Here is a 25486-nt window from a genome sequence, read left to right as displayed (position 1 = left end):
CTACATCCCATTCATGCTATATTTTTTACAGACAGGACAGTGGAAAAATGAAATATATGAAGTATGTAAAATATACCTGCAGGGCTCCAGTAGCGTTTCCAACCTCTGCAGTTTGTCCATTTCAGCTGTAGTTGGCATGGCAATCTTGGTGTTGTGTGTGGTGAGGACATCCCTCAGTGGCTGTTCATTTCTACAGACACTTTTTATCATGTCCAGAGTCGAATTCCATCTGGTTGGAATATCTTGTATAAGTGACTCCTTATTTTGTCTATGTTGAAATTGTTGTTGTTGTAATTCTGCAGCACTTGCTGGACTGTGTTTAAAGTGGCCTACAACTTTTCTGCATTTGGCCAGGACATTGTCAAACGCACTGTTCTGCAGAGATACTGTGACAGAACGCTGGAGACTGTGCGCAGTGCAGGGGACATGTTCAAAAGGCAGGTGTCTTGCAGCAGCAATCATATTTCTTGCACTATCTGTGCTAAGTGTGCCGACTTGATCTGAAATGTTCCACTCCTGTGCAAAATGAATAAAATGTTCAGCGCACGTTTCAGCAAAATGTCTCTCTTCTGTTTTCATTACAGTCAGAGCATGTGAATGTAGCTCCCAGTGTTCATCAATATAATGCCTTGTAGCTCCGAGGTAATTATGGTTACCCAGCGATGTCCAGTAATCTCCAGTGAGAGCAACATGTGGTACACATTGTAACGCCATCGCTTTTGTAGTACTCTCCTTTTCATACAAGTCATGTATTCTTCTTGTGATGGTGCGTCTTGAGGGAGGCTCATACGTGCTGTCATTCGTTGCGATCCTAAGAACATTCCTCAGACCGACATCTTCGACAATACTAATTGGCCTGCAGTTTGTAGCTATCCACTTCGCTATGTTATTTGTTAGCTTTTCTTGCTTTTGTTTATCTATACTTCTCCCATACGCTGTATCCAATGTAGTCTGCCGAAGCTTCCCTCCACTGTTTGTTTGAGTGGGTGAGTTGCTGGCATCAAGGGTGTGTATTGCATTTAAGTGATACTTCAGACTCGAAGTACTCCGGTGATAAGAAAATTCAGCTTTGCAGTGTTTACAAATAACTTTGGTTTTATCAACTGTGCCATCTGGTAGAGATTTAAAATGAAAATGTCCATGTAAGATTTCGGTTCCTTTCTCCATTTTCTGTGAAAACATTTTTAAATAAATAAAATAAAATTTATAAAAAAATAAAAAAAAAACTGTATTTTTTGTTTATACTTTATAGCAGATTAGGCACCCCAGCAATAAAAGGGAGTATAATAGCTCAGCAAGGAGACCTTAATGAACGAAGGAGGCCCAAACTTCCACTAACTCTCCTGTTAATATAAGCAATATAAGCCCCAATGTACATAAACCATTCTCATCCAGTCCCACAGCGGCACCCGCCAGAGAAGAGAAGGGCTGCCCTGCTCGCTGCAACCCAGCCGCGTAAGTAAGTTACCCAGTTCCGGCCAGCGCGCGATACGGGATCCCACTCACCCAGTCCCACCACTTGTGTTCTAGCTTAGAACTCTTAGAGCTTAGGCTCCGTACAAAAACCAGTACTTACAGAGATATTGTGAAGATGTCTCAGTCTCAAGAGGTTATGGCGGTTGGCGGCTTCCTCCTCTCCGGCGGCATCCGGTGGCTTCCTCTTCTCCGGCGGCATCCAGCGGCTTCTCCATCAAGGGGGTCAGATAAATAACTGCTTCCGGCCGCTTCTTCCGGCGCAGCAGCATTAACGGCGTTAACAATATTATCGCCGTTATTGCCTTATGGCGTTAACGCGTTATTAACGCGTTATCGTGCCCAGCACTAATATATATATATATATATATATAAAAAAGGCTACATGAGACAACATTTCAGCTGCATTTTCATCAGGACATCTGAATAAAGGGGGTCATTCCGAGTTATTCGCTCGCTAGCAGTTTTTAGCAGCCGTGCAAACGTATTGCCGCCGTCCACTGGGGAGTGTATTTTCGCTTTGCAGAAGTGTGAACGCCTGTGCAGAAGAGTGCCTGCAAACACATTTTGTGCAAAACAAGACCAGCCATGTACTTACTCTTCCTGTGCGTCGATTCTAATGTTGGAGGGTTGGATTTTGACGTCACACACCCGCCCAGCATTCACCCAGTCACGCCTGCGTTTTCCCTGGCACGCCTGCGTTTTTCTAAGCACTCCCTGAAAACGGCCAGTTGACACCCAGAAACACACCTTTCCTGTCAATCTTCTTGCGGCCGCCAGTGCGAATGAAAATAGGATTTTCTATACCTACCAGTAAACCCTTTTCTCGTAGTCCGTAGAGGATGCTGGGGTCCATATTAGTACCATGGGGTATAGACGGGTCCACCAGGAGCCATTGGCACTTTAAGAGTTTAATAGTGTGGGCTGGCTCCTCCCTCTATGCCCCTCCTACCATACTCAGTCTAGAAACTGTGCCTGAGGAGACGACATGCTTCGAGAGAAGGAAATACACAAATAGTGGCGAGATTCATACCAGCTCACACAACAAGGCAAATCCGTCAACAGGCCGGAAAACTCAGCAACAGCTGAAACAGTACTGAAATAGTAAAGAACGCAGAACTTACCTAGGAACCAGGTAGTACTGAACTAAATAACCACTGCAGGATAAAGAAGTGCTGGGCGGGCGCCCAGCATCCTCTACGGACTACGAGAAAAGGATTTACCGGTAGGTATATAAAATCCTATTTTCTCTTACATCCTAGAGGATGCTGGGGTCCATACTTGGACCATGGGGATGTACCAAAGCACCAGAACGGGCGGGAGAGCGCGTAGGCTCCTGCAGAACTGCTTGACCAAACTTGAGGTCATCAGAGGTTAAAGTATCGACCTTGTAAAACTTAGCAAACGTGTTCGACCCAGACCAAGTAGCCGCTTGGCATAGTTGCAAAGCCAAGACAGCCGCCCAGGAAGAACCCACTTTCCGAGTAGAGTGGGCCTTAACAGATTTTGGACACAGCAATCCTGCCGTAGAATATGCATGCTGGATGGTGAACCTGATCCAGTGAGATATCGTCTGCTTAGAAGCAGGACACCCAATCTTCTTGGGATCATACAGGACAAACAGATTTTCTGTGACGAGCAGTCCTCTTCACATAGATTTTCAAAGCCCTCACAACATCCAAGGCCTTTGAAGCAATTGAGGAGTCAGTAGCCACTGGCACCACAATAGGTTGGTTGATATGAAAAGCCGACACAACCTTAGGAAGGAACTGTAGACATGTCCTGAGGTCCGCCCTATCTTCATGGAAGAACAAATAGGGACTTTTACAGGATAAAGCCCCCAATTCCGACACACGTCGGGTAGAAGCTAAGGCCAACAAGGTGACAGTCTTCCACGTGAGAAACTTGACCTCAACCTCCTGTAGAGGTTCAAACCAATCTAATTGCATGAAATGCAACGCTACATCCAAATCCCAGGGTGCCGTTGGCGCCACAAAGGGAGGCTGGATGCGCAGAACTCCTTTCAAAAAGGTCTAAACCTCAGAGAAGGCAGCCAATTGTTTCTGGAAGAAAATGGATAAAGCCGAAATCTGGACCTTTAGGGACCCCAATCTCAGGCCCATATCCACACCTGCTTGCAGGAACAGGAGAAAACGTCCAAGTTGAAACTCCACCACAGGAAACTTCATGTATTTACACCAAGACACATATTTTTTCCAAATGCGATGGTAATGTTTAGACATTACCCCTTTCCTAGCCTGTTTCAGGGTAGGAATAACTGTGCTCGGAATACCCTTCCGAGCTAAGATCTGACGCTCAATGCCATGCCATCAAACGTAGCCGTGGTAAGTCCTGATAAGTGAACAGCCCCTGTATTAGAAGATCCTCCCAAAGAGGCAGAAGCCTTGGATATTCCAGCAGTAGATCCAGCATATCCGCGTACCAAGCCCTCCTTGACCAGTCCGGAGCAATGAGGATTGCCAGAATTTTTGTTCTTCTTACAAGCTGTAGAACTTTTGGAATGAGAGGTAGTGGAGGGAACACATACATTGACGGGTACACTCACGATGTTACTAGTGCGTCCACTGATACTGTCTGTGGGTCTCTCGATCTGGAACAGTACCTCCGCAGCTTCTTGATGAGGCGGGAGGCCATCGTGTCTATGTGAGGAACCCCCCACCAACCGGTTACCACCTCAAACACCTCCGGGTGGAGGCCCCACTTTCCTGGATGGAGATCGTGTCTGCTGAGGAAGTCTGCTTCCCAGTTGTCCACTTCCTGAATGAAGATTGCCAACATCGCCACCGCGTGTCATTCTGCCCAGAGGAGGATTCTTGTCACCTCTGACATTGCAGCCCTGCTCTTTGTTCCGCCTAGTCGGTTTATGTAGGCCACTGTGATCACATTGTCCGACTGCACCTGAACAGCCCGATCCTGTAGAAAGTGTGCTGCTTAAAGAAGGCCGTTGTACATGGCTCTCCGCTCCAGAATGTTTATTGGAAGAAGGGAATCATGACTTGACCACCTTCCTTGGAAGGTTTCCCCTTGAGTGACTGCTCCCCAACCTCTGAGACTTGCATCTGTGGTTAAAAGGATCCAGACCTGAACCCCGGACCTTTGGCCCGACAGTAGGTTAGGCAGTTGCAGCCACCAGAGAAGTGAAATCCGTGCTTTCGGCGACAGACGTATCCTCTGGTGCATGTATAGGTGAGATCCCGACCACTGGTCCAGTAGATCCAGTTGAAAGGACCGAGCACGAAACAGCCCGTACTGCAGAGCCTCGTAGGAGGCAACCATCTTCCCCAGAAAGTGGATGTACTGATGAACTGATACCCGGGTAGGCTTCAAGACAGCCCGGACCATTGTTTGTATCACCAACGCTTTCTCCACCAGGATAAACACCCTCCGCACCTCCGTGTCGAGGATCATCCCCAGGAAAGACAGCCTCCTTGTCGGCTCCAGATGAGACTTGGGCAGGTTCAGGATCCAACCGTGCTCCCTGAGCAGATGCGTCGTGAGAGCAATGGACCGTAACAACTTCTCCCTGGACAACTCTTTGATCAGCAGATCGTCCAGATATGGAATTATGTTCACCCCCTGCCTGCGGAAGAGAACCATCATCTCTGCCATCATCTTGGTGAAGACCCTCTGTGCTGTGGAGAGACTGAATGGCAGTGCTTGAAACTGATAGTGATCGTCTAACAGTGCAAAGCTGAGGTAAGCTTGATGCGGCGACCAAATCGGAATGTGGAGGAATGCATCCTTGATGTCCAGGGACACAAGGAACTCCCCCTCCGCCAGACCTGAGATCACCGCTCTCAGAGACTCCATTTTGAACTTGAACTCCTTTAGATAAGGGTTCAGCGACTTCAAGTTCAAGATTGGCCTGACGGAATCATCCGGTTTCGGTACCACAAAAAGGTTCGAATAGTAAATCTTGTTCAGCTGATGAGGCGGAACTGGAACAATGACTTCTGACAGCACCAATTTTTTTATGGCATCCAGAAGGATTTCCCTGTCTGCCGGCAAAGCCGGCAAGCCTGACTTGAAGAATCGGTGAGGTGGAAGAGTTTGAAACTCCAGCCTGTACAACCGGGACACAATATCCAGTCCCCAGAGATCTAGGCCGGGCGACATCCAGACGTGGCTGAAATGTCGGAGTCTCGCTCCCACCTGACCGACCTCCAGGCTGGGCGGTCCACCGTCATGCTGCGGATTTTGAGGCACCAGAAGCAGGCTTCTGGTCATGGGAACCTGCAGGTGCAGGTTTCTTGGATTTGGCTCGACCACCTCTAAAGAAGGTGTGAGCAGGCTTGTTCTTTCTAGTCCTAGCAGGCCGAAAGGACTGTGATGTGTTGGGTGTAAACGGTTTCTTCGTAGCCAGTGCAGCTGAGGGAAGAAAAAGAGACTTACCCACGGTAGCCGTGGCAATCCATGCATCCAGCGCCTCCCCAAAAAGAGCCTGACCTTTATAGGGTTGGTTCTCCACACTTTTCGTAGACTCTGCGTCCACTGACCATTGGCGCACCCAGAGACCCCTGCGAGCCGAGACAGACATGGCGGAGATCCCCGCAGCCATGGAACCCAGATCCTTAATAGAGTCTACCAGGAACTCTGCAGAATCCTGTATGTTACGTAAAAACAAATCAACGTCACCTTTATCCATCATAGTCAAGTCCTCCTGCAGAATGATTGATCACTTTGCTATTGCTTTTGAAATCCAAGCACTGGCAATAGTGGGCCACCCCTGTATCCGTGTAAATGGATTTGAGCGTAGCATCAACCTTGCAATCCGCCGGGTCTTTCAACGCGGTGGATCCTGGGACAGGTAAGAACACCTGCTTTGACAGTCTGGAGACAGATGCGTCAGCTATAGGTGGGGTCTCACATTTTTTCCTATCTTCCCCTGGGAAGGGAAAAGCAACCAGAACCCTTTTAGGGATCTAGAAATTTTTCTTCGAGTTTTCCCAGGTTTTTTTAAAACTAGCATTCAATTGCTTACAAGCAGGGAAGGTGAGCGGGGCTTTCTTACTGTCCGTGAAAAAAGCCTCCTCAGCTTGCTCAGGGGATGTGTCAGCAATATTCAACACATCCCGCATGGCCTCAATCATCAACTGCACCCCCTTGGCAAGCGATGCCGCCCCCCTCGACACACCCCCATCGCCATCTGCTGTGTCAGAATCGGTATCCATATCATCCTGCGTAATGTGGGCAAGATCACGTTTATGAGAATGCACCACAGGACCGGTCCATACAGCCATCAAGGTCTGTAACACCTGAGTTGCAGTTTCAGTCCTTGCAACCCTTTCAGAAATCTGAGAAATAGTCCCCCTAAGAGAGGCGAACCACTCCGGTTCCCTAGCCAGGATCTGCGCTACAACAGTGCAATCCTGATTACATGGGATGGGATCTTCCTGAGATACCCTCTGCAGCATATGAGACAGAGTCTCTAGACATGTTTGCTTGCACACCCCACATACACACAGGGTAAAGGGTAGACAGAGCCCCCCCCCCACGCCCCCAAGAATGGTAGAGAGACACAGAGATTGGAGCCAACCCGCACACAGCGCTATATACAGATATATCTTGTTTATCTTGACCTTTAATAAGATTAAGTGAGTCAGGGCAGTCGGACTTAATCCCCTGCTGTAATGACTTAATCTCCTGCTGTATTGTTCTCTGTATTGTATTGCAGCTGAGAACAATAGATGAAGGGTTTATACTTATAAATCATGTTGTGCCTAGGTGCAGAAAACTAGTCAAGATAACCGTGGACCCATCTGTAGGTATCGGGAGACCCTTACCAGGGCTTAATAGGTGACATAGTCTATATGCAGCCTCCCCTCCCTTCTACAACCCCCTGGTACCGTACAGATAGCTGGAGTTGCTCTGGAGAGACTGATCTTCCACTGGAAGCGTGTCTGCAGGCAGGAAAATGTCGCTGAACGCTGCTGGGTCCGCTCTGAGGAGAAGCTCCGCCCCCTTAATGGCGCTGTCTTCCCGCTCTTCTGTAGATTATACTGGCCTGAGGAATTTGTGCTGTCTGAGATCCCAGGACCCTGACAGGCTGACTGGTCAGTGCAGGGTTAAGGCGCCGGCTCAGGGCCTTTACAGCGCCGCACCAAATACTGCTGAGCCCCCGGAGCACAGTTAGTACTGCGCTCCTACCCTGTAGCTGCCATCTTCACATCGGCTTCCTGCTTGTTAGGGAGCCAATGACTCACTCGCCACATCTTCAGCTCTGCAAGGGAGTGGCGGCGTGCTGCTGGGGTGAGCGTTCCCCTGCGGCGGAGAGCGATCTTTCCCTCTGGAGCTCAGGGTCAGCGGAGACAGTGGCTCAGACCCCGCAGGGCGGACACTGCTCCCCCCCCCCCCCCTCAGTCCCTCGATGCAGGGAGGCTGTTGCTAGCAGCCTCCCTGTAAAATAAAAACTCTAAATAAACTTTTACTAAGAAAGCTAACAAATTTTCTGCTGCGATCAGGTCTGAATTAGTCCCAGAGTTTCCTGTATAACATTTAAGAACATTATTGTCCTTGGCCTGCATTCGGTAAGGATGTCATTTCAAAGATGCAGTTAGAAATGGAGTTTTAACTGGATTTGGACTTTGGACTACTCTAGGTTCTGAAATGAAACAATTTTTACAAACACTGAATCTCAGGATCACATATATCCCAACTTATCGTGCAGTAGAGTCGGGACTTCTCTACTCCGGCAGCACGGCTGTGCCTAAATAGGGGAAATGTCATAGGCAAAAGGGGGCATGGCCTTGCAAGAATGATGCAATTGCGAGTCACGCCTCCTGTTTTCATCATTGTGCAGGCATGCCCAGTGCTCTATAAGCTGCTGGCATGCTCCCAGTCCACCCTGTCTCCCGTGAATAGACGCTGTGCACAATCTGGACATTTTGGAGGTATGGGATCATTATGTGGTCTCTCGTCACCTCTGCCATGAGAACAGCAGGACAAAGCCTACCACCCCTCCTTCTGAGGACAACAAGACTGTTCCAAGCCTACCCCCTCAAGCTGAGCAGGTAGCTGAGGGGGGAAAGCCCCATGACTAGGCTCAGTGGGGACATTTCCATCAGACTTTAGTCAGCTCCCTGCAGTCTCATATTCACCTGTGCTGCTCCCACGATACAAGGATATTTCTAATTTAAACAAAATAATGTTATACAAATTTTTCCCCACTACATTGGTGACCTGAAAATGTGTGTTTTTTTTTCTTTCCAACTACATAAATCCACCCCACTGTGTGATATTCCTGTAACTTGTATCTCAACTGAATTGCACACCATGTGCCTGAATGAGAACTGGTGCCCCCCCCCCCCCCCCCCCCGCCCTCCCCCCATTTTTCACATGCCATTGCGGGGAAGACATTATCAAAGTTACCCTTTTATGTCTAGAATTATGAAGGAATTATGCAAATTGTTTAAAGTAACTCGTCTGAGAACCTCAGTTTATCATCCCCAAATGTGCGGGTTAGCAGAGAGATTCATCAATGCCTTAAAAAGTATGCTGAAAGGGTTGTTCATGACGATGGGAAAAACTGGGATTACTTATTGCCATATTTGATGTTGGCTATTAGAGAGGTACATCAGTCTTCTACGGGATTCTCTAGTTTAGATCTGTTGTATGGGAAACCTCCCAAAGGGTTGCTAGATGTTGCTAAATAGACATGGGAAGAGCAGCCCATACCCTATATAAGTGTAGTTGAACATGTATCTCAAATGCAGGAAAGGATTTCTAGCCGTGGTGCCTATTGTCAGCTAACACATGGAGCAGGCCCAACAAGTTCAATAGAGAAGATATAGAGCCTAAGTCTGACCTGATCGCAACAGCAAAGATTTTCTATAATAGGCAAAACCATGTGCAGTGCAGGTGGGGCAGATATAACATGTGCAGACAGAGTTAGATTTGGGTGGGGTGTGTTCAAACTGAAATCTAAATTACAGTGTAAAAATAAAGCAGCCAGTATTTATACACTGCACAGAAACAATATAACCCACCCAAATCTAACTTTCTCTGCACATGTTACATCTGCCCCACCTGCAGTGCACATGCCTTTGCCATACTTACCTACTCTCCCGGAATGGCCGGGAGGCTCCCGAAAATCGGGTGACCCTCCCGGCCCCACGGAAGAGCAGGCAAGTCTCCCGGTTTGCGGGGTCCCCCTCTGCCCGTCCGCCCACTTAGTGTGTAAAGTGGGCGGACCGGGCAGTCGATGACGCGATTCTTGCAGAATCGCGTCATCATAGCCACGCCCCCTTCCTTGTAATGCCGGTGATCGCGGCATTACAGAGCGGGGGGCGTGGCTTAGAGGAGGCGTCGTCATGACTCCGCCCTTACTCCGCCCCCGTCCGCCCTTGCTCCGCCCCTGTCCCGCCTCCGGACCACCCCCTCCTCTTCATATAGCCTCCCCTGCCCGCCCTGCTCAGCCGACCTGGCTGCTCTCTCCCGCAGAGAGCAGCCAGAATGTCGGCAACCATGGCCTTTGCCCATTAGAGAAAGATTTTGCGTTTACGATCAGGTCTGAATTAGGCCCATAATCAGAATGCCCATATACTGTACATGCATTTGCCCCTGGGGAGAGAGTTCTTGTTTTGATACCCAGAGTGGAAAGCAAGTTTTTGGCCTAATGGCAAGGTCCATTTGAGATCAGAGAAAAAGTGAATGATGTTACCTATAAAGTATACCAACCAGGCAAGAGAGAGCCTGGACTTACCATGTTAACCTAATTAAACCCATCATGGATAGGGCAGCCCTGTCAGCTGAACCTTTCCCACCAGTAACTTCAATCCCCACTATCCCTGAAGTAAAAGTGTCAGAGAAACTGTCCACAACTCAAAAGAATGAGGCTAATGAATTCCTCATTAGGAAAAGGAATCATACAGCCCAGTCTGCCTTCATTAAATATGCGGCACTGACCAAAGTTTAAAACACAGGTATTTTAAATTATAAACAAATCCTGAAATCACAAATTTATCTAACAAATTCTTTCATTTCATTTAGTATAGAAATGGTTTGCAGAGCTTTAGATTGCAGTAAGAAGATTACAAGGTAAGATATGAACGTACATTTAGTATAGAAATGATAATCAGCCAGCCTAAAAGCTATGTACAATCCCCACTCACTATGGGCCTAATTTAGACCTGATCGGTGCTGTGCGTTATCGTTAACTGGTGCCTATATTAGAGATGAGCGGATTCGGTTTTACTCGGTTCTCAAAACCGAATCTTATTGGCTATCCAAAACATGTGACATCCGTGAGCCAATAAGATATCGTTTTGAGAACCGAGTAAAACCGAATCCGCTCATCTCTAGCCTATATGTCTGCAAAGCACTAATCCTAATAAAAAGTACATATATAAAGCAATGAGGTCATATACAAAATGGAGTTACACTTGGACAAAATGGCATCCAAAAAGTAGTTAAAAATATCACCCCATACAGCTCTTAAGTTGGGGGAAGGGGAAGGCGATGTTGGGATTCAAAAAGGGGGGAACCTGCAAGTGAAAGTAATTAAAGCAGATAATTGACAAGTTTCACCAACAGCGCCCCGTACCCTGCAGCGCTATGTGCAGTGGAACACTCTGCACCACCCTAGTTATGGATCTGTATGGTGGCCTTGAATGGTTCCTCCGTTGGCAGGTTGTACTTCATATGGATCTTTCCTTACAGGGTGTATCATACTACTACACAAGTATTCGTTTTACCATATAGGCTCTGTGCCCTTGTATGACTCCCCTCCCATAGTGTAACTTTCATAGTGCACCCAACATGGCTGCCTCATCTAGTACGCCTTATTTAGGTTTGTTAGCAAACCAAACTTGCCCGCTAATTGGCAATTTTGGAGTGATTATTTGCCACTGTGCGTGCTCCATAACCGCACTACAGACAATTAGTTATTGATTAGCGATAGCGCATACACAGAGAATTTATCACACCGTGAGTGAGATGTTGTTAGTGTTTGCGGGAGGTAACGGTGGATAGGGAACGCTGTCATGATTCAGACTTGGACGCTAATACATGCGCTTATGCTACTTTTTGTGTCATGTGGAAATCAAACCCACAACCTTACGTCTGTGAGTTAGTAATGCTAACCATTACACCAACCATGCTGCTCAACACTAGTACTGGAACTTTCAGGTGACATAACTCATATGCATTTAATCCATTGAATATAGATTTTGGAATGTTTTGTGGTGCCTTAATGGAGAGGTCATGAATAATTCATCAAGAACTGAAAATTAATCTTGCCTATAACACCAAAGATATTGACTTTTAACTGAGTGAGCTATGGGCCTTATTCAGACCTGGTCGCCGAGTACCTCTAATTTGTATTATAGGAAGTATATTCACAGTGCAACTGCATGAGAGAATTTGTGGCAATACATCCAGTCAGCCTGCAATTAATATTTACATTAGTACCTATTGTGGCAATCACCGACAACGTACATTTACATTTTTCTGTGCGTTCCAATATTGTTTTACTCCGTAGTGATAAAGAACATCAGTTTAGTTCTATTTTCCAATTCTCTTGCACACTTCTAAGTAACCAGTTTTACATGACTAACATTTATGTATCGCCTCCGGACACCATTGTGTTTAGTTGTATACAGTAATTCGAATCCAAGCAATTATCACTGGTGCGGATGTGTGTGCATTCCCTGCAGTGGGCCTGACTCAGAGATGCTATTGCAGCAGCGGGTGAGAATTATTGTAGAGTTGCAGCAGCGATAACATGCCAGTGTTGGTATTAGCAGTATATTCAGTGGGGCACCACAGGGAAAAAGAGTTAGGCTCATAGCAGTTATGTTATATTGCTTATGTTAAAGGGATGAGCAGGTTCGGATCTCAGAGATTCGAACCCCCTGGACTTTACAATCTGAGTCCGGTTCGGGACTTCCCGCCAGACTCGGATCCCAGATTGAGGCATAACGTCATCATCCCACTGTCAGATTCTCGCAGGTTTTGAATTCCTTATAAGAAGCCCCGTGTCGCAGCCATTTTCACTCCGGACTTGGAGAGTGAGGGAGACAGAGATGCTGTTGTCCTGTACTGTTCTGGGGTGCTGTCCTGTGGTGTTGTGTGCTGTTAGGGGTGCTGCTGTCCTGTGCTGTACAGGGGTGCTGCAATCCTGTGCTGTCCAGAGGTGCTGCAGTCATGTGCTGTACAGGGGTGCTGTCCTGTGTGCTGTAAAAATAAAAGGGCGCTGTCCTGTGAAATAGAGAACAAAACTTTGGAGGAAAAAAATAGTGAAGCTGCTGCCCCCAGTCAAGACATTGACAATGGATCAACGTCGTCGCTAAGGCCAATGCCCAATGTCATAGAGGGCATGTAAAATCTAAGAAGTAAAAATTAAGAACAAAAAAAATAATTATCTGATGAGAAACGTAAAATTGGCAATATGCCATTCACGACACGAAGTGGCAAGGAAAGGCTAAGGCCTTGGCCTATGTTCATGACTGGTGGTTCAGCTTCTCATGAAGATGGAAGCCCTCCTCCCTCTCGAAAAATTTAAAATATAAAGATAGTTAAAGCATAGGAAACAACTGTGCATTCAGAGATATCACAAATCCCCAAGGAGAGTCCAAGTGTGTCCGCGGTTGCGATGTCTAGGCCTGACCTTCACAAAACTGTATGGGAACAGGAGGCTCCTACCACCATTTGCATGCCCTCTGCAAGTGCTGGGCGGAGCACCACCAGTCCAGTTGCTGAATTGAGATTGAGGATGTACACCAGGACGAGGAGTATATTGGTGTAGCTGGTGCTGAGGAGGAAGTTGATGATGAGGATTCTGATGGTGAGGTGTTTTTTTTGAATAAGCCACCAGTGGAGATAGTTGTTGTCCATGGGATGAAAAAGCCCATTGTCATGCCTGGGCAAAATACCAAAAAATCCACCTCTTTGGTGTGGAATTATTTCTCAATGAGGATGTAAACACTGAAAGGGGTGAGGAATCGGAAGATGAGGATGACTTCTTGCCTCTGTAGAGCAAGTTTGTGCAAGGAGAGATTCATTTCATCCACAGTCGTGTGGCAGACCCTGTCGCTGAAGTTATTGGTTTGTTAAAGTGTGCATGTCCTGTTTATACAACCTAAGGGGGCGGGGAGGGGTCCAAGGACAATTCCATCTTGCACATCTTTTCTTTGTCTGCCATATCATTCCAGGGGTGCTGCCCTATATGGTGTGCTGCCCCTCTTCCCTATCAGTCCAGGGGTGCTACCCCACAGCCGTTTATGTCCAGGGGTGCTGCTGCCTGTCTGCTGGGCTGTGTAATTCTCCAGGGGTGCTGTCTATGCTGTATAAGTCCAGAGGCGCTGCCGTGTACTTCCAGGTTTGCTGCTGTACTTGTTCCTAGGTTTAAACTAAAGCCTAGAGCAGAATATGAAACAAGCTTCAACAGCACAACCAGATTTGTGAAAATATATAGTCGCAAAGGTGGAAATGGAAATTCCAAGTTTGATGAAGTGTTTTCCAATAAATTTGGGAGAGACCACATTTGTGGCCAAAGTCAGTCAGACTCAGAAGAGACAGAATCAACCCAATAGAAAATCTGTGGAGGGAGTTGAAAGTCCGTATTGCCCGGTGACAGCCCCAAAACATGACAGATCTAGGGAAGATCTGCATGGAAGAGTGGGCTAAAATACCTGCTACAGTGTGTACAAACCTGGTTAAGAACTACAGGAAACGTTTGACCTCTGTAATTGCCAACCGAGGTTATATTACAAACTTTTTGATTGTCCAAATATTTATTTTCCGCAAGAATATACAAATAAATTATTAAAAAATCATACAATGTGATTTCTTAGTTTTTTTTCAGATTCTGTCACTCACAGTTGAAGTGTACCTAATATGGAAATTACAGACCTCTCTCATCTTTATAAGTGGGTAAACTTGCACAAGCAGTGGCTGTCCAAATACTTTTTTGCCCCACTGTATATCTTCTAGTGTGCACCAGCATTAGATAGAGGTTCTTCTTAATTATTTCATGTTAGGGACTCAAATAAATGGCTCCAATTAGGCAACCCTAATTTTGATTTATTAATGTTCCACATTCTGGGATTACTTACAAGATGTGCATTTGTTGTACAGAGTTCTTTTTCTTTATATTGTAAATGTTTTCTCCTTAATGATTGTACAATGTAAGTGCTGCGTAGGGTTATCGCAAGACCTTGCGGTGTTAGAACAGAGTTTCAGTGATCTTGCATTGCATCAGCTTTCCATTGCACTGCAGCACTAGATGGCACAGGAGCTCCTGTGAGGCACAAATAGTTACTGAATAAGGGCCCATTATGGAGTCTCCTGGTGGCTTACAGCCAGGAAGCTGTCTGGCTTGCCAAGGCATGCTGGTGGCACAGGGGTTAGCATTGCTGCCTCCCACAGTCCTACTTGTAGTATGAAATGAGTTCAACTGTAGAGTCGTAAGCTTCCCTAGGGCAGGGGCTCAATAACAAAAAATTCAATGCACAGTCCTGCTTAGTACTGTACTGAACCCACCCAAACTCAACTTGCCCGATCCCGGGCTGCTTTGGGGGCTCACGAGGGGCTGCTAAAACATCTAAGGGGCTGCTTTATTTAAAAATAAAATTTGAATAAATAAACAAGACACACAGTTATGCTCACATGTGTGTAACTGGGACACACAGGTATGCTCACATGCGTGTAACTGGGACACACAGGTATGCTCACATGCGTGTAACTGGGACACACAGGTATGCTCTCAGGCGTGTAACTGGGAGCTGGGAAAAACCAAACTAAGGCATCTGCCACAAAATATGTAAATAAAAATGCAATTAAAAAATGGAAAAAAAGAAACCAACAATATTTTCACAAAATAAGTCTCCTGACTCCGTGGAGGGCAAAATATCCAATCTATATCTTGTAGTATAAACCAGTTTATTTGCATCCCATTTAATTAGAGATTATCATAATCCCTGAAAATGGAGAAGGGGGGTTCAAATTCGGAGGCTTTGCCCCCTTGTTTTTCAGTTTGTCCAGTAATGTGGTAATTAATAATTATATATTTGCTTGAAGTCCTTTCCGTTCCACACCAAGATAGGAGTGGAGGTGAAAGCCTGTGTGTTGTTCCTGATTGCGTGTGCCTCTGTAATCACCTTCTTGACACTGTCCTCTTCCTCTTGCCTCTGCACATAATGTAAAAAGTCATCAAATATGGAGGTGGTATGTTTGTAGCTAGCTATGATTCAGAGAACTTGGCAAGCTTTTTCCAGGGGGACCACCTGTCGCTGAAATTATAGGTTTATTAAACTGTGCATGTCCTGCTTAAACAACATAAGGGTGGGTGGGAGAGCCTAAGAGTAATCCTATCTTGCACCTCTTTTTTTTTCTTTGCATCATGTGCTGTTTGGAGCCTAGTTTTTAAAAGTGCCATCCTGTCTGACACTGCAGTGCCACTCCTGGATAGGCCACGTGTTTGTGCCGCCCACTTGTGTCGCTTAGCTTAGTCATACAGCCACCTTGGTGCAACCTTTGGGCCTAAAAACAATATTGTGAAGTGTGAGGTGTTCAGAATAGACTGGAAATTAGTGGAAATTAATGTTATTGTGGTTAATAATACTGTAGGAACAAAAAAAAACACACAGATTCTGTGATTTTAGCTGTTTTTATGTTGTTGTTTTTCAAAATAATCCAGATCCAAAACCAAAACCCAAAAGGGTGTTTTTGGCAAAACAAATCCAAATCCAAAACACGAAAGGAGATCCAAAACCAAAACACAAACCCCGAAAGTGTCCGGTGCACATCTCTACTATATTATAAGAACAAATAATTTTGATTGGCTAATATTTATGCGGGCACATTTGGGTTTTAGAAATTTTTATGTATGGCACTTTCATATATTGTATTTAGCTTGTTTTCTCCAGTGACATACACCTACAGCATAGTAGCTAAATTATACCACAGAATTCTGTCTACATTACAGTGCTATTCTCAGTTATAAATTAATGTTGAATTTGAAACTGAAAATAACTAATGATAAGAAATGACATAATACGGATCTCTCATCAGGTTACTGCACTGTAGTCTGACCTCTTCCTGCTGTGATGATCTCCGCTCTGTTATTACTACACGCCACTCTCTGACCACACTGGCCCTGTCATGGAATGTTCTGGAGGACTCTGGAATAAAACTTATGTGTGAGGGACTGAGACACCCGGCCTGTACCCTGCAGGATCTTAGGTAAGATCTGTCTGAGTGATAATATAACTATTCTCTCAGTAAAAGTCATAGACTATAGAATAGGGTGGTCCTTATTCATATGACAAAAAAATGTTTAAAAATTTTGGTCTGACCCTCTCAAAATCTTGCATTTGGTGTAAAAACACTGTGTTCGAAATCTCATTAAATTATTTTGATATTATGGGGTCGCTGAAGGACCTGTAAACTAGCGGATATAAAATGTTAAGTAATAATATATACAATTAATTATATACAGTATACATTTATTAAAATGTAAAACTTACAAGAAACTTGTGAATGGCAAATTGTTGGGCGATTAAAAGTGAAGTGTTATTGGCCCATTATGCTGCATTATGCTGTTGACTCGATAAAGTTCCGCTTGAGTGACTTTGGGTAGCGCTTTCGATGTTTAGACACTAGCTGGAGAACAAACTGGAGCTCATCCTCGTCCTTCGTTAGGTGGCCTGTAAATTCCTGGATTCATTGGCATGGTTGTTTGTTTTTCCAATGTAAACATACCTAGCCTTGCAAGCCTTTCCTCATATTCCAGCATCCCCATGCCCTTGATTAGTTTGGTCTCCCGCCTCTGAACCTTTTCTAGACTACCACTGGTCTGATGCAGGACAACACAGCAACACTGTACAAGCACAAGACACGGTCACTGAGATAACGGAGACACATCCTCTCTCTACACTCTCCAATGCCGGAGTGAAAATGGCGGGGACGCGCGGCTCCTTATATGGTATCCAAACCCTGCGAGAATCCGATAGCGGGATGATGACGTTTTGCCTCGTTCTAGTTTCCGAGTCAGGCGGGAAAATCCGAGCCTGACTCGGATCTGGGCTCGAATGGTGAAGACCGGTACGGTTCGGTTCTCTGAGAACCGAACTCGCTCATCTCTAATATATACAGTTTCTCATATCCAGCACTCCATAATGCAACACAATACAGCTTGCTCCGGTGCCCTACCTTCAAGAAACATACAGTATACAATCCACCACACGGCCGGTACTCCTGGAGACTAAAATACTGACAGACACAGTTGCTTATGCCAATGTGTCAGGGCTGACACCCTTTTATCAAGACAAACTGTACAATACAAATCAACATATATATATATATATATATATATATATTCACACACATTACCAAGAGCACCTAGTGCATGCACCATCCACCGCTCTCCGGGAGACCCAGTGACGTCATTGGCGCCCACCGGCGATGGCGACCCGGCATCCCCAGGGGGCGTGGTAAGAAGAAAGTGTATACCATCACCATGGTAGCACAGCTGACACAACACAGGATAGCAGTGTTAATACATCATCCAGTAAGCAGCATACACTATATACGCTACGGGGAGAGACAGTCTCATGCGGCTCTGACATGCGTCATGCAGCGGATGTGACAGTAATCAACTGTAGCAATGTCTATGTGTAGTTACAGATATGGCCATAATAAGTATTTTGTGGATCACATTAGGAGTGGAATCCGTGTGAATAAAGACTATTACTGACCCATACTACAGTACATCATACAACTAAATAACACTTAAAAGAAGTATGTTGTGTGTTATTATAGTGATGTAAATCAGTGGGGAATATCCCCCTGCATCCACCAGTGACGTGCAGTGACTTCAATGGCTGGGGAGGCACTGGCTTCTCCAGTACATACCCAGCAGCCTGTGTGTAGAGTCGCCGGCGGGAGAGTGCAGCAGGCGCCGGCGATGCTGAGGCTGTTACCTGACAGGAGGAGGAGAGCGCCGGCCGCCGCTCCACAATGCACTCCCAGCTCCGGCCTTACCTCTGCCGATGATGATCCACTGCTGCCAGCTGCGGGGTACAACGGAGAGCACCTGGCGCGCGCTGCTCCTCTCAGGAAGGCTCAGATCACCCAGGCCCCAGCAGGAGAGAGGAGTCGGGGGAACGAAGAAAGGTAGGCCTTGTTCCTCCGCCTCCTATGGGTGATTGGACAGCGGATCCAGCACTGGATCCCCTGTCCAATCACATGTGCCTTGCTGGCAGGGGAAGCCCGTCGCTGTCAATGAGGCACATGTAGAAGCACCGCTTTGACTGCTTTTTTCAATGGGCATTTACAACCCAATGCTTGGCCCCGCCCACCCGCTCTATCCCCGTTACCATTGTCAGCAGGAGGCACTGCTATCAGTGCCTCCCAAACTAATTTAAGGTCTTAAAATTATTAGAATAATGTAAAGAAGATACTTATGACACAGAATGTGTCATAAGTATCTTCTTTGTATTACTGTAATCATTAATGATGACAGAGGAGGCACTGCCTCCCCTGACTACACGTCCCTGGCATCCACCTAATAGAATGGCTGTAGATAACTCTGCTCCTTATTAAACAGAACAAGTGCCAGCAAAATGTTGTAAATAAATGTGCATGACCATTGATTGACCACAGATCAAACATGTAAGCCGCATATCTGAATCATAAGTGACTGCCAGATGCCATAAAATATGCATAATATGAACCTGTAAGGGAAAGGCGTGAGATCATGTCATAGAAAACATGTATATGAAAGTATATAATTTAATCCCAGTGGTTTAACGGTTTGCAATGTGTGAATCCAACGTGCGTCCTTTTGAAGCAGGTTACGTCACGGTTCCCACCTCTAACATTTTCCGTGACCCCATCAATCATTTTATAGCGTATTGATGCCAAGCTATGTTGGAAGTCCTTAAAGTGACGGGCCACCAGTTGGTCTGATCCCTGTCCTTCCAATGCGGCTCGTATGCTGGATCGGTGAAGGGCGGTCTTTTCTTTAAATTGGCGGATAGTTTTGCCAATATATAGGAGTCCACACGGGCATTTAATGTAGTATACCACAAATCGACTGGTGCATGTAAAAGGGTATTTAATGCAGAATTTTTTGCCTGATCTTGGATGGTAGAAGAATTGGCCAATTTCAAGGCTGCTGCATGTAGTTCAGCCCAAACATTTGTGTGTGTGGGTGTGGTGATGGACACTGTCTGTCTGTACATGCCCTGAGCCTGTAAATAGGGATGGCCGCTTGTATAGTTAGCGCTGTATAATATTGTGTCATGCATTCCACCACTAAGCAGTTGGAACACAAGAACCGGAATTAAAGGGGTGATGTGGCCTCTAACGCATGGGCTTATCGTGGAAGCGCTCAGCCGCGTGACATCACTGATGCTGAAGGTGGAAGGCACGGAGGAGGCTATACATTGGGAACCTCCAGAGTGAAGTATGGTTCCCGTGGGGGCTCGTTTATGATATGAGGAGTCCCGGAGCTGTCAGGCGCACAAGCACTTCCGGTCTGTCATCTTACCTGATGATAAGATAGAGTTGAGGTAATTAGGTATTTTTGAGCTGTATTACTGATATATAAATATGACACTCTGTGCATCAGCATGGCTTACACTGTTGGTGCTGAGGCTATGAGGCAATATAGCGCTTCTCTCCATTTCATTAAGTTTAGCTTATTTGTGGCCTACTTCCTGTATTCAGGTGTACATGGGTAGAGTCGCTTAATGGTCTCTGGGTATATATAGACCAGATGTTGCTTATGGTGAGTTAGTCTTCTTCACTCTGGTTACTGGGTCTTGATAAAGGGCCTCGCTGGGCTCGAAACGTCGACATGATATGTACCTTTGTGACATAATGTGTGTGAATTAAAACTATTCGGGAATTTTCTAAAGAAGACTGATGAGTGCTCTCTCTGAAATATATGGATAATATATATATATATATATATATATATATATATAAAAATATAAAACACAATAGTATCCTTATCTTGCGCCAAACTGGGAGCAGCACAATGGGAGAGATCCCTGTTGAACGACCTCAATAACATACAAAATAAAAACAATTTCCCAAGTGCGCTAAATAAAGCGTATTTACAATGGTTCTTCCAGCGTTATTTTCATAGGTATGGGTTGTATACTGGAGAATGTTTGTATCTGGGGACCTGTAACAGACACCCCTCACCAAATAGTCACCCAAACAAGAGGCCAAAGGCCAATTAGTAAAATATTATTTTAATAGCATACATTTGAACAAATTGAATTTTACATATAGTTCATCATGTAGTGTTCACAAGAAATGTGTCTTAAAATAATGTCAATAAAATATAGCCAGTGCGCTTGTTATATAGTATTAACTCTAGATACTCCCTCACTGTTTTCAAGGTGCGAGCTTGAGAGGGAGTATCTTCACAAACTAGGTTGAGAACTTCTGACTGACAAACCCAACACGTTTCATCTTATCGACTTCATCAGGGGTAACTTGTTTGGGGATAAATAAAGAAATTCTTTTTTTTTTTTATTAAAATGGACTGATGTCCTAAATGTAGAAAACAAACGTTCATGTGTGATATGAGAAGTTATGATTAAGGTAAGTACCTACCGAGTGTAGAAAACAGGCTTATTTGCCATCAATAAGTTTATGCCATAACCTAAAATTATGAAAACTACTCGAATGATTTTCATTAGCTATAGTAGAACATACCTTAGATATAGGAATAAATAAATCTCTTATCCAGCTCCTTAAGGGAGCTTTATTGATGGATCCTTTTAGAAAAACTGGCAGTCCTATATCAATGTTTTTATAGATTGCCTAATAAGGGGGAGAAAAGAGATCTAATGTAAACCGATAATTAAAAGGTTTACAACCAAATATATATAAATTAAATGTATTATAGTTTGTTATATACCGAAAAACATACCTTAAAGATAGTTAATCCTTTCTAAGGCCCCTTGTGGGAGCTATTGGTTAAGGTTCCCCTTGGGGGTGCTCACAGTTATATGTCGGTGTTTTGGTAAACTACCTGATAATAAGAAAAAATGTAGACATATACCAAAAAATCTATATGGTTAGATCTAATAAGTGTATATTTGATTTTAAAATGTCCGAATCTGCTGTGTGCATACCTGGATATGATATCTAAATCTTGTAATCAAGACTATTTCAGATTCGGATGTTAATCCATATAGAATACAACTCTAAAAGAAATATCAGAGTTGATTTATTAATTATTGAAAGGTGTGTCAGTCATTACAAATCACCATCAAAACGTATATAGATGTACATACCAGAGAGTATATAGCTGGTTTGACAATCACAGAGATGCAAGCAATGTAACTTCCTCAATAAATCTCACAGAATAGATCTTTTAGGAAATGAAAAAATTATCACTGATTAAAAAGAGCATAGTTTTAACGATTGCATCAACAATAGTATCCATAATAGTTTACTCTAGCCTCCAAACAACAAACTAGCAAGAGAATTACATCCATGGTAATTAATTGAAGCCTCTAAAAATAAAGCAAACATAAGTAATATACAAACTCACCCTTGAGGATTTTGGCTGTGTGTGGAAGTGACAGAAGGAAGCAGTAATTGCTGCAGCTGCTATTTAAGCTGCTCACACAATTACATCACTTCCTTTAATTAAGAACCACTTGGGAATTAAACTGCCTAAATAAGAGATTGGGTTTCATTTATAAGTCCACACTTTACAGACAGTGCAGATCAGATAGTACAGGTCAGATACAGTGTGGGTTCGATACAGTGCAGGTCAGATACAGTGTGGGTTGGATACACCAATAGTGCATTTTCTGTGACAGCAGGTGGGAGGTGGGCCCCTGATGATAAATGCGGTGTCAGCAATGCTGGAGTGCAGGTGTGCCATCATTGATGGCAGTGTGGGGGTACCGGCAGTGTCCTCTGTTTAGGAGTGTTGGCTGCGTCCTCTGTGTGGTGGTGCCTGTGGTGGTGCCAGTGCAGGGATGCCATCTGCCAATCACTGGAATGGCAGGCACCCAATGACAACATGCCTTACAACTGAACACTCTTTTGGTGCGCTGTATAAAATGATCCCTACATTAAGTAGAAATGTGAACACAGAAAAAGATTGGCTCAGCGTCTCTGACTCGCACAAAGAAAAGCGCAGCTCAGCATTGTGCACAGCTCTCTAAAAGAAAAAAAATCATTACAATCAGCTATAGAGTTGGGACACACAACACTATAAAAAAAAATTACAATGAGCAACATTACTATGTCACTGCAGGTGTCAGTCACCTGTGTCCATGGCTCTCTTGGCATAATTGTATCGCCGATGGTTACCATGCCGTGAGCTAGAGTTTGATTCCCATAAAGCAATGCTAATAGCATGCACAAGCAGCTTCTGATTAAAATTATATGTGGCATGCCTATATTCTATGTGCGAGTGCGTCTATATCTGCATACGAAATGCTACGTTATAGTGATTTCCAGGAAAACACTGTTACATAGCATTTCCTATGCAGCTAAATCTGCAGTCTCACACTGAATATAGGCATGCCACATATCATTCAAATCAGCAGAGTCTGCTTGTGCATCCTTTTTGCATAGTGATGCATATAAGATATTGCTGGTCGTGTGCGTCGGAGATGCACAGTCAGTTCAATGCGAGCAGATCGTTTTCTGTGTTGTCATTCTTAGTTAGAGTGTGTGATCACTTTATACAGTGATCGTGGGGCCCAGCGTCCATTTGTACGGCATGTTAGCATTGTGCGAGCACACTGCAGAAATTGGTGATTGGCGCTTACTGATCAATAGCCATCATTCCGAGTTGTTCGCTCGCTAGCTGCTTTTAGCAGCATTGCACACGCTAGGCCGCCGCCCTCTGGGAGTGTATCTTAGCTTAACAGAATAGCGAACGAAAGATTAGCAGAACTGATGATAAATAATTCTTTGCAGTTTCTTTGTAGCTCCAGACCTACTCACAGATTGCGATCAGCTCAGTCCGTTTAGTTCCTGGTTTGACATCACAAACACGCCCTGCATTCGGTCAGCCACTCCCCCATTTCTCCAGACACTCCCGCGTTTTTCCCAGACATGCCTGCGTTTTTTAGCACACTCCCGGAAAACGCTCAGTTACCACCCAGAAACCCCCCTTTCCTGTCAATCACTCACCGATCAGCAGTGTGAATGAAAAGCGTCCTACGAACACCAGCAAAACTGCTAAGTTTTTAGTTAAATAACTTAGCGCATGCTCGCCGCCTACCATGTGCATTTACTAGCAAATCGCAGCATAGCGAAAATCGGCAATGAGCGAACAACTCGGAATGAGGGCCAATGTGTACTGCAGTGGGTAATAAAATGAGACTTGCAATGTATAACATACTGTCCAGTATATCCAGCATAAAATTGATAACAGAAAAGTATTCGAACCCTAGCTCATTGGCATGGCAACCATCGGCGATACCACTATGCCAAGCGAGCCATGGAGACAGGTGACTGACACCTGCAGTGATATAGTGATTTGATCCATTGTAAGCGCAGCTGGTATATCTGTGTGCATGTCTGAGTCTGACTCTCGTAATTTGAAAAGTCACACTTGTATATCTGTGTAAAAAGTAGCAAGCACAGCTTTTTTTTTTTACTGGTTGGTATATCTATGTGCATTTCTGAGTCTGCATATGAAGCATGACAGAACATGTTTTGGAAAAAATATAAAAAAGCTGCTACTTTTTACTAGAGATGAGCGCCGGAAATTTTTCAGGTTTTGTGTTTTGGTTTTGGGTTCGGTTCCGCGGCCGTGTTTTGGGTTCGACCGCGTTTTGGCAAAACCTCACCGAATTTTTTTTGTCGGATTCGGGTGTGTTTTGGATTCGGGTGTTTTTTTCAAAAAACCCTAAAAAACAGCTTAAATCATAGAATTTGGGGGTAATTTTGATCCCAAAGTATTATTAACCTCAAAAAACATAATTTACACTCATTTTCAGCCTATTCTGAACACATCACACCTCACAATATTATTTTTAGTCCTAAAATTTGCACCGAGGTCGCTGTGTGAGTAAGATAAGCGACCCTAGTGGCCGACACAAACACCGGGCCCATCTAGGAGTGGCACTGCAGTGTCACGCAGGATGTCCCTTCCAAAAAACCCTCCCCAAACAGCACATGACGCAAAGAAAAAAAGAGGCGCAATGAGGTAGCTGTGTGAGTAAGATTAGCGACCCTAGTGGCCGACACAAACACCGGGCCCATCTAGGAGTGGCACTGCAGTGTCACGCAGGATGGCCCTTCCAAAAAACCCTCCCCAAACAGCACATGACGCAAAGAAAAAAAGAGGCGCAATGAGGTAGCTGACTGTGTGAGAAAGATAAGCGACCCTAGTGGCCGACACAAACACCGGGCCCATCTAGGAGTGGCACTGCAGTGTCACGCAGGATGTCCCTTCCAAAAAACCCTCCCCAAACAGCACATGACGCAAAGAAAAAAAGAGGCGCAATGAGGTAGCTGACTGTGTGAGAAAGATAAGCGACCCTAGTGGCCGACACAAACACCGGGCCCATCTAGGAGTGGCACTGCAGTGTCACGCAGGATGTCCCTTCCAAAAAACCCTCCCCAAACAGCACATGACGCAAAGAAAAAAAGAGGCGCAATGAGGTAGCTGTGTGAGTAAGATTAGCGACCCTAGTGGCCGACACAAACACCGGGCCCATCTAGGAGTGGCACTGCAGTGTCACGCAGGATGGCCCTTCCAAAAAACCCTCCCCAAACAGCACATGACGCAAAGAAAAATAAAAGAAAAAAGAGGTGCAAGATGGAATTGTCCTTGGGCCCTTCCCACCCACCCTTATGTTGTATAAACAGGACATGCACACTTTAACCAACCCATCATTTCAGTGACAGGGTCTGCCACACGACTGTGACTGAAATGACGGGTTGGTTTGGACCCCCACCAAAAAAGAAGCAATTAATCTCTCCTTGCACAAACTGGCTCTACAGAGGCAAGATGTCCACCTCATCATCATCCTCCGATATATCACCGTGTACATCC

At 45.1% G+C, this 25486-nt stretch overlaps 1 protein-coding gene across 5 annotated transcripts in view; it reads left to right on the top strand.

Annotated features, from left to right (window-relative positions):
- The window catches only part of LOC135054717 (NACHT, LRR and PYD domains-containing protein 3-like), a 224415-nt gene that overhangs the window by 167031 nt on the left and 31898 nt on the right, over window positions 1-25486 (top strand). For all 5 annotated transcript variants that reach the window (XM_063958005.1, XM_063958004.1, XM_063958003.1 and 2 more), the window contains one exon: window positions 16504-16674. In XM_063958005.1, coding sequence (XP_063814075.1) covers window positions 16504-16674 — 171 coding nt within the window. The remainder of the gene's footprint in view (window positions 1-16503; window positions 16675-25486) is intronic.

Source organism: Pseudophryne corroboree, chromosome 3 (genome assembly GCF_028390025.1).
Source record: "Pseudophryne corroboree isolate aPseCor3 chromosome 3, aPseCor3.hap2, whole genome shotgun sequence".
NCBI classification, from domain to species: Eukaryota; Metazoa; Chordata; class Amphibia; order Anura; family Myobatrachidae; genus Pseudophryne; species Pseudophryne corroboree.
Note: the sequence above shows the minus strand (reverse complement) of the source record. Positions and strands in the feature narration are given on the sequence as shown.